At 44.3% G+C, this 9,444-nt stretch overlaps 1 protein-coding gene and 1 long non-coding RNA gene across 2 annotated transcripts; both read left to right on the forward strand.

Annotated features, from left to right (window-relative positions):
* The first annotated feature begins 1,751 nt into the window (after window positions 1–1,751).
* LOC139590729 (olfactory receptor 5V1-like) lies at window positions 1,752–2,732 on the forward strand. The gene has a single exon (XM_071428446.1). The coding sequence runs from the start codon at window positions 1,752–1,754 to the stop codon at window positions 2,730–2,732; it is 981 nt and encodes a 326-aa protein (XP_071284547.1).
* Window positions 2,733–7,785: 5,053 nt separating this feature from the next.
* On the forward strand, window positions 7,786–8,676 carry LOC139590730 (uncharacterized). Its single transcript, XR_011679415.1, has 2 exons — window positions 7,786–8,151; window positions 8,556–8,676. It is a non-coding gene; the product is annotated as an uncharacterized lncRNA (long non-coding RNA).
* Window positions 8,677–9,444: the final 768 nt, after the last annotated feature.

Genomic DNA, 9,444 nt, shown 5'->3' on the forward strand with positions numbered 1-9,444 from the left:
AGCAAACAGGCTGGAAGAATGTTTGACAGCAAGAGTCCTTCATGTGAACAGTGCAGAATTTACAGTCAGGTATTGCTGGAATAGGAACAGGCCTGCTCTCAATCCTGGATATCACATGGGGAGTGGCACTCCAGTAAATCACACATGGATGCTTAATGGGACCAGAGGGGAATTTTTGTCAGCTCTTCAAAGTAGTGCTGGTAATTTTGGATCCTTTGATTTCCAGCCCCTTTTGGCAATATTCTGAAAAACCCCTCATACATGCAATTAAGGGAACAGCCAAAAAAACTGTCAGACACACTTGTCCCCAGACACTCCCTCATATTTATAAAACCTCATTAAAGAAGAGAGGTGCTTACTCCTGAAGCCAAGCCAGCCCTTGTGCCAGTGCTGACAGGTGTCTGTGTGAATATTTCAATGCTGCTTTGTCAGGATTCATCTCTCCCTTATGAATGAAATCATTTTTATGTCACATGTAGAAAGAAGAAAAAGGATTGTTTTGTTTCCTGGAGCTACAGACAACTATAAATCACCTGTAATTAATTCTGTGCAGCAGTGAGTATTTCTGTGTTGTTTCTGTGCTATTTCACCTGAATGAGCTCCCCATTTCATGAACAAGTGATGTCCCTTTTATTTCTGCTGAGTTTACGATTTCTTATGTAGTTTAAGCCCTGACTTTGCTCCCTCTCAAGCTTCTGGGAGAACATGAGACCACAGTGGAGCCTGGCCAGATGAAATATTTCATCAATCTATTTATGTCTGCATATCTTACAAATGGGAATGTGGTACAATATTCCCACCATCTCAGAATCAATCTCAAAGTCTCCCGAAAAGGAGTCATTTGGACTGAACTTTGCTTTCCCTCCCTCTAGGGCTGGTATGTAAGTCCTTACTGTAAATACTGAGCTACATTCCATGGAGCAGTGTGGGGTAAATGGCAAGATCCTTTAATGCCACATTTAGACTTCTTTGAACTGGGGAAATGGGATGGGGGGAAAGTCCAGATAGATGCCAGAAGTACTAATGGTATTATGGAAGTCTGTAGGGTAAAACTACAGAAAACTGGGGGTCTTTAATGGGATGCCAAATTATAACTTACTTTTATGATAGAATCATAGAATGGTTTGGGTTGGAAATCTCCTTAAAGCTAATTCCAACCCCCTGCCATGGGCAGGGACACCTTCCACTAGACCAGGTTGCTCCAAGCCCCATCCAAAAGCTGAACAAAAACCCCAACATGCATCTATCTGTTGAGTACGAGAGATTTATTTCTTTTCTGACAGCATTACTCCCTTAAAAAGTTTTAGCTTCTGTTACTAATCTAGATCCTTTTAGTGGTATTATTAATACTAAGTATTTTATATTGAAAGGAATTTTAGGATCTATACCACACTCCCTTTGCTCAGAGAACCTTGAAAGCCCTGTTGCGTTGCCTGGAGCTGTGTCCAAGCTGGATGCCACAGGGAAGGTAACTTCAATTTCCACCTCTTCAGTCTGAGGTGGCAACTTGCAAAAACTAACATTTTGCTTTAATCACTGTGAAGTTTAATACCTACATTTTGCCTTTTGCATTAGGAATATGTGAGTAAAATTTAGATTTTGAGTGCGGCAATGCTTGGAAACAATTTTGAACTTCAAAATGGACACATAAAACCCCCCTCACAATCTTTAAAATGGGGATGATATTGTGATTAAGTTACACCTTCTTTATTCCAGGGAAACCTCTGCTCGTTCCCACAATGAGAGATAAGATGCAGAGGGGCAACCTCTCAGCAGTATCTGAGTTTGTTTTCGTGGGCCTCTCTGATGCTCCAGAAATCCGTTTGCTTCTCTCTGTGCTGTTTTTGCTGGTTTATTTGGCCACCATGGCAGGCAACATCACTCTGCTCATTGCCATCAGCACTGACTCCCACCTGCACAGCCCCATGTACTTCTTCCTCGGCAACTTATCCCTCCTGGATCTCTTATGTCCCACCATCACCGTGCCCAAGATGCTGGGGGCCTTGCTGCTGGAGCACAAAGAGATTTCTTTCTCTGGCTGCCTGTTCCAGCACTTTTCCCTCATTGCTGTGGTGGGCACAGAGATTTTCCTCCTGGCTGTGATGGCCTACGACCGCTACGTGGCTGTGTGCCACCCCCTGAGGTACCCCAGCATCGTGAGCACAAAGCTGTGTGCTCAGCTGGCCCTGGGCACCTGGGCAACTGGGCTTCTGAACTCCCTGCTGCACACCTCTCTGGTTTTCACACTCTCTTTCTGTGGTCCTAACAGAATCCAGCAGTATTACTGTGACTTTCCTCCCATGCTGGCCCTCTCCTGCTCGTCCACCCACAGCACGGAGCTGGTGATCCTGGTGGTGGCTGGGGTGCTGGGGAGCGGCGCCTGCGTGGTCACTGTGGCCTCTTACATCTGTATCCTCCAGGAAATCCTGGCCAGGAAGTCCCCTGGGATCTGGCACAAGGCTTTCTCCACCTGTGGTTCTCACCTGGCTGTAGTTTGCCTTTTTTATGGGACCACCATCTGCACCTACGTCCGCCCTTCCTCCACCTATTCCCCACACTGGGATAGGGTTGTGTCCATGCTCTATGGAATGCTCACCCCACTCCTAAATCCCATCATCTACAGCCTCAGGAACAAAGAGGTAAAATGTGCCCTAAAAAGAGTGACCAGCCAGGTGAGAAGGGCCATAACAAGACAAGAAAACCTTGCTCAGTCTCCACCATCAGCTGGGTAGAAACCACAGTTTGTGACTGATCCTCTCTAACTCTGACATCTACAAATTAAATGCTGGAATCCAAATTCATTTTCTGGGCTGAAAACACTTTCTTTTGGCTCCCTCTGCAGTTAGAAGGGAGAGCTGTGTACTTCCAGAATTGCATTGCACAGCTTCAGGTCATTTTCACACTAAGAGAAGAGTCCAGCTGGGAATGTCGTTCTCCACTGAGCACTGAGGAAGCTGAGGTGAGAGCAGGCAGGTGTTGGATGCATATTTTAGGGCACAAATTCTGGGAACTGGTACTCAGGAACACTTGGATGCACCGTATGAAAGCAGTCTATACCCCTTTCAAAATTAAACTCCAAATATATTAAATTATATTTTATGGATCAGCCCTGAAATTGCTCTCCTCTCTCTCTCTCTCTCCTTGTTCGGTGTCTGTTGTTTGCTGGAATTGCCAGAGTTCCATCTCTGAAGCCATGTTTGCCACTAGATTTTTCCTTTTTCCCATTTTTTTCTCCTTGCTGCATCAAATCCTAATAGAGAGGTGATGCTGCTTCCTGCAGCTCATCCCTCTCTTCACCACCTCTCTTCTTTGTAGCAAAGTAATAAATAATCCATAAAAATGCTGAGATTATTCTCACTTGATTGACCCCCAAAGTTTATGATGAAATAGGTTTAATAAAATCTCTTTTATTTAGCTTAGCTACAAGTGCTCTGAATTTTTAAATACTTTCACTCTGTGATGAGACTTTGTATTAATTGTAGCCTTAAGGTGTCTGAAATGCAAGAAAATTCATCAGTGTGAACGAGATTACAACTGTGAGCTGGATATTTATGAAGGAAAAAAAAAAAATCCTTGTTCCAGCTCTTCCAGGAGCTGGAACAAGAAATGGCTGAATGGTAGCAGAACCAGGACACAGGAGTTGGATTTGTCTTTATGCACAACTTTACTCCTGACTAGAACCCCTGGAACCTGGAATCTGTTCCAGGCTGTTGATGGCCCCCTTGGGATGTCCCAGGCACTTCCACAAGGTTCTGAGTGACTTCTGCCAACCCCAAGTTGTTGGCCAGGGGAAGCTGCTGGTGCAGCTGGTGAAGGATAATGATGAAGGATCAATTATTATCCTTCAAATTCCTGCCATAACTTCTGCACCAACCAAGTGGAGGACCAGAGAGGTATTGGCCAAGCCATGAATTCTCCAACCAAGGTGTGGAGAAGTTGGGACAAACTGAACTGCTTTGGAAGTTTTCATTTTCTTTAAAAAGAAGGAAAATTTACTTCTCCTTGTGCCTGTGAAATTGTCCCTGGGGACTTGTTAGAATGGATGATGGAGGTCCACCAGGAGCTTCCTAAGAAGGTTTTAAGAACATTAAAGGCTCCTTCAGGATGCCCAAAAGGGCTTGTTAAGATGAAGGGCCTTGGGTGGCTGCTGCCTGCAGGATTGGAGAATGCTCCTCTTTCCAGAGGTGATGGAATCTAACTGTAGCTGTGTGGAGAGATGCCTAAGGATGGGCATCAGCCTGTGTGCAATTCCAAACCCTGGCTGCCTTTTAAAAGAGGCATCTGAATTCCAAGGTGCCAAACTAGAGCCTGATTTCCAATGTGTGTCCAGATGGGAGATTTTGATGCCTCTCCTGCCTTGTGAAGGTGGCCCCCTTGGAAAGGTTGTATTATCAAATCTAATTCTGCTACAGTTCCCTCCCTCTCCACCCACCCCAGCCATGTGTTCCCCAAAAGATCCACTGTAAGGAGCTGCTTGCTGCCAGTGGACCAAACAAGGCTCACAGCAAAAGCTGGCATCAGGTCTTTGGGTAACTTGGCAAGGAATATGTTCCTTCTTTTCTCCTTCTTCCCCAGAGGAGCTGTGGCTGCCTCATCCCTGGAAGTGCTCCAGGCCAGGCTGGCTGGGCCTTGGAGCAGCCTGGTCTGGTGGGAAGTGTCCATTAGAGATTCACTCTTCATCATCAGCTGTATCACCCCTTCACAAATCGAGGTGCTAATCCCTAAATATTCCTCAAAATCAAAACATCCTCTTTCATTTTCCTCATGCCTAGTAACCTCTGACACTGGAAGGAGACAGCTGTGATTGTCTTTGGCACCATTGGAAAAATTTAGCAGGGCAGGTTCATAATACACTCACCCAGTTTCTGCTCCTCTTTTCCCTGAGTGTGTGTTTTTGGCTGCTCTTGGAAATCAATACTCCTGGACTGACTCATGAGCACAGAGATCCTCTTACATTCCTAGAAGTGGAGCTGCCCTGTTGGAATGGGGGTGGGAGTACAGACAGCACCAAGTAAATCGAGGAAAAATACTCTATCAATGAAATTCCCATATGAGTGATCCTCTGTGCATTTACTTTGCTTTTGCCACTGAAAATCAGATTCACCGATTATTTGCTAATCTCACTTAACTAGTGAGAGACCATTTTTATTTATCTATTCCTAAACATAAAGGATTCCTGAAATTCTTGATGTGCCTTCAAAAAAAGAAAAAAAACCCAAACAAACAAAAACAAAAAAGCAAACAAAAAACCCAACCAACCAACCAAACAAATAAACAAAAAAGAAAAAAAAAACCAAACCTTTCTTTTTCCTTAAGCAAAGTCCAACTATATTATTTATGTGTGGATTTTATTACTTGCAATGAAACCAGAACAGATTTTCCCCTCTAATTTTTTTTTTGTATGGTGCTGCCAGATATGAAAATATGCAACATAAAAGAGGATGTGAATGATTTATTTTTCTCCTCTAAAAATAGCACCCACTTGTGAAATTCAGGTTGGGCTACAGTTCTGGCTTTACAATACCCAGGATTTTGGGAATCAAAAAAAAGTTGCATTTGGTGTGTCAGTGCTATTTTCACCTATTTTTTAATTCTTATACAAAAAATGGATTCATAGAATCAAGGTTTCTTGTGAAGAGACTTTGTCCTCTCTGTGGCCACCCTTTAAACACTTGGCTTTAAATGGCCTTAAAATGAAGGAGGGAAGGATTAGATTAGATATTGGGGAGAAATTTATTCCTTTGGGGGTGGTAAAAATCTGGTTGTTTATTAATCCCATTTTAGACAGCTTTGTGTTATCTCACTCAAGGGTAACCACCTAAAATTTTGGAATTTATACTGCTCATCCAGGCTTCCTTTCTTTTTCCTGCCTAGAATTTATCCTGGCATCAGCAGAAATGTGTATTAACTTTTGCAAAGTTAGGGTTAAATTATGTGCTTTTTCTTGTAAGGTTAAAATAAAACCCAGAATTCCTTTCTTAGCAGACTGAATCCAATTCAAATTCAAGTTTCAGGTAAAAAAGAAGTGTGAGGGGAATTGCTTGGAAAATCTAAAGATATTTGGGTTTGAATATTTAAAAACAATGCTCATGGCTTGCTTCCATTAAATACTACAAAATTAATCAGCCTCAAGAAAGTAAACACACCAAATATTTGTGAGAAATCCCAGAATCAGATGTGACATTTAATTTTAAACTTGGAAAACTAAAAGTTTTTGTACAGGGAAAATACTTCCTTTGTTTGCCACCTCTGCCATACCCTCTATAGAGAAAGGAATACATTTTTTATATATTTTATCATATTTTTATGGCATGTTCTGCTGTCACCAAACATCTTTCATGTCTGTTCTCATCCTGCTTTCTTGACAATTTCACCACTTTCACATATTTTTCCATTTTCTCTTTTTGCATGTAGACCACAAGCCCTGGTTTCCCCTCCCGCAGCATAATTAGATTTTTATTTCTGCTTAATTGTGTTACAAAATGCTTGTTGGTGGTTATGGGAATGTCCAGCCTGAAGAAGGGAAGGTTCCAGAGAGACCTTGGAGCCTTCCAGTGACAAAAAGGGCTCAGAGAGCTGGACAGGGACTTTGGACAAGGAGTGGCAGGACAAGTGGGAATGGCTTCAAACTGACAGGAGGTGGGTTTAGATGGAATATTGGGGAAAAAAACTCTTCCCTGTGCAGGTGGTGAGGCACTGGAATGGATTTCCATGGGAAGCTGTGGCTGCCTCATCCCTGGCAGTGTCCAAGGCCAGGCTGGATGGGGCTGGGAGCAACCTGGGATAGTGGAAAGTGTCTCTGCCCATGAATGTGATGGTTTTTAAGGTTGTGAAAAATGTGTATTTTATGATTGGCTTTTCGCAAATATTAAAATGAGTATTATATGTATTATGTTAGAAAGTTATGCTGTATTGATTTTCTTAAGTATTGTGTTAAATATAGTTTGAGGTTATAACATAATGTTAAAATAGAAACTATGTATGTGGAATATTTTTTTTAAAGAGAGGAATGAGGTACTTGTACCAGATAGCAGCCACAGGACACCTAAATCTTCCAGAGAAAGAGACTTTATTGCTCCATTATCAGAAGAAATGAACTTCTTCCCACCTTGTTCAGCCCTGAAGACACCGTCAGAATTAAGAGGAAGAAGCTGACACTGCCCAGACAGAATCCTTTGTTTAGAAGGAATTTATGCATCATGGATGAGGTGAATGAATGTGCAACAGGCTGTTGCTTTTAAGGGTTAACCCTCTGTTAACGTGTCCTTTTTCAGGCTTATTTTGCGCAGAAAAAGGTATCCGGGCTGTCCGGAACTCTTTGTTTTTATTGTCTCGTATTGTCCTAATCCCAATTGTCCAAATTTTTATTAATCTATTACTATTTTTATAACCATTTTATTACTATTAAACTTTTTTAAAAACAAGTGATTGGCGTTTTTCACAAGGTCCCTCCCAACCCAAAGCGGTCTGTGACTCTGATAATCAGGACTTTTATAAACACTGGAAAATGGTGATTCCTCAGAGGAACCAAATATTACGGGTATGTTCCTTATAAAACTTAGGATGCAATTTGACTCTTCTGTTGCAACATTTTATGTTTGGCACAGTTCCACTGGGATTATCTCAATGTGCGCTCTTGTTTACACAGTCCCGGACACTGCCCTCCCTCACTCCACCGCCTGAGGGGGTTTGTAAGGGAGCAGCACCCCCACGGCCATGACACCCGCCCGGGCCTCCCGCTGACGTCATCCCCACGCGACACCGACGCTGCATCCCGGCAGGGCTGCGGGATGGCGGAAGCCGTGCTGCAGGTCCCCGAGTGTCCGTGAAGAGACAACAGAGGTGGAGCCGCCCCACCGAACCGCGGAGAAGCCGCTGGTAGACACCGCTCCGCAGCCGCGCCGCTGGGACTACAACTCCCGGCGTGCCCCGGGGCAGCGGCGCACGGAGAGCGCTGATTGGCCCGCGGGGGAGGAGGGGCAGCGCAGCGCGGGCGCCCCCACATGGCGGCTCGGCCGGGCCGGGACCGCCGGGGTAGCCCGGGATAATACGGGACAAACCGAAATAACCCGGCTGCGCCCCGCTCCCGTGCCTCGCCCGGGCTGCCTGAAGGGACCCCGTGCTGAGTCTGGTGGCTGGGAACGGGGCCAGGTGCTGCGATCCTTCCCTTCCCGTTCCCATTCCCGTTCCCTTCCCAGAAAAGGCAGATGGCTCCAGATTCCTTTCTCTGTCCACCCCTTTTCCAGCTCTCTGTCTCCTGGCACCCTGGGCCCAGGATTCTCCCTCGTATCCCTATTCCTCTTGGTCGCTTCCCTCTCCTCTCCCGTTCCTTTCCCTTCCCCTCCCGGATCAGGTGAGCGGGAGGAGCTCTGGGACACAGCAGGGCGATTCCTCCCTTCCCAGGCAGCCTCTGGCAGGCAGGTGAGGTGGAAGTGTCACTTGGAAGGGTGCTGGGAGCTTCTTCAGTGACCAACTTCCAACAGTGCCCTGTTTGTTGACTGTAATCCTAGTGCTGGAACACAATGGGAATGTTAACAAAATTCTTTTCTCGAAAGGACAGCATCCCTCCCAGAGCAACTGAACTGAAATTACAGCTGATTAACCTTTCATTCATTTCCTGATTTATGGTATAACACAAGTTTTTTTCAGGTAAAATAAAGATGCTTTTTAAATGAATCATGACAGTCTTAGTTTGGTTCTTGTAGATACCAGGCAAAGCTTGTCTGAAAATGGAATGTTACCTCATTCCCAAGGAGGAGGATGAATAAAAGTAATGTGATGGTTGGGAAGAGATCCCACCCACTTCCCAATTCCTCACCCTTGAGGTTTGGTTGTTTTTGGAGGTGCTGTTGCTCAATCCTCATCCTCCCACCTGACAGAAAAGCAGGAACTGCCTGAAACAGAGATATCTGCCTGGTTTTGGGTGGTGGGTGATATGAGGAAAGGGGTAGAACTGTTTTCTCCCAATTACTTCTGGAAAAAACCACTTCTGAAGGACCTGGAAGAAGAAGAGAGAGTTTCCAGCTAATGTAAAGTAATGGTGGTGTCACTTTCTCTTCCTATTCCTCAGCCTCTCTGCACTGGTGCTTCTCACGCTGGATGCGGCTGTAAAAACACAGATTGTGGTAAAAACACAGATTGTGGTAAAAACACAGATTCTCAGTCCCCTTCCACTCTCTGCAATTCCCAGCTCTGTTCCCGTCCTTGTCACTGTAGGCCTGTGAAGTGGCTGTGTGACAGTTTAGGTTGAAATAACTGAATAACATTATTAATTAATAATATATAATATTATATATATTATATAATTATATATAATATTTCCTGAAATAAGTTCAGGAAATACTCCTTTCTCTGAATTGAGCTGCTTTCCTGGCCTCTGGAATCCAGCAAGAAGGGATTGAACCCTTCCCATCTGTGGAATTTTGTGGTGACAACATTTTTCAC

Source organism: Agelaius tricolor, unplaced genomic scaffold, assembly GCF_023055355.1.
Source record: "Agelaius tricolor isolate 1412-34295 unplaced genomic scaffold, bAgeTri1.0.p SCAF_5, whole genome shotgun sequence".
In the NCBI taxonomy this organism is placed as follows: Eukaryota; Metazoa; Chordata; class Aves; order Passeriformes; family Icteridae; genus Agelaius; species Agelaius tricolor.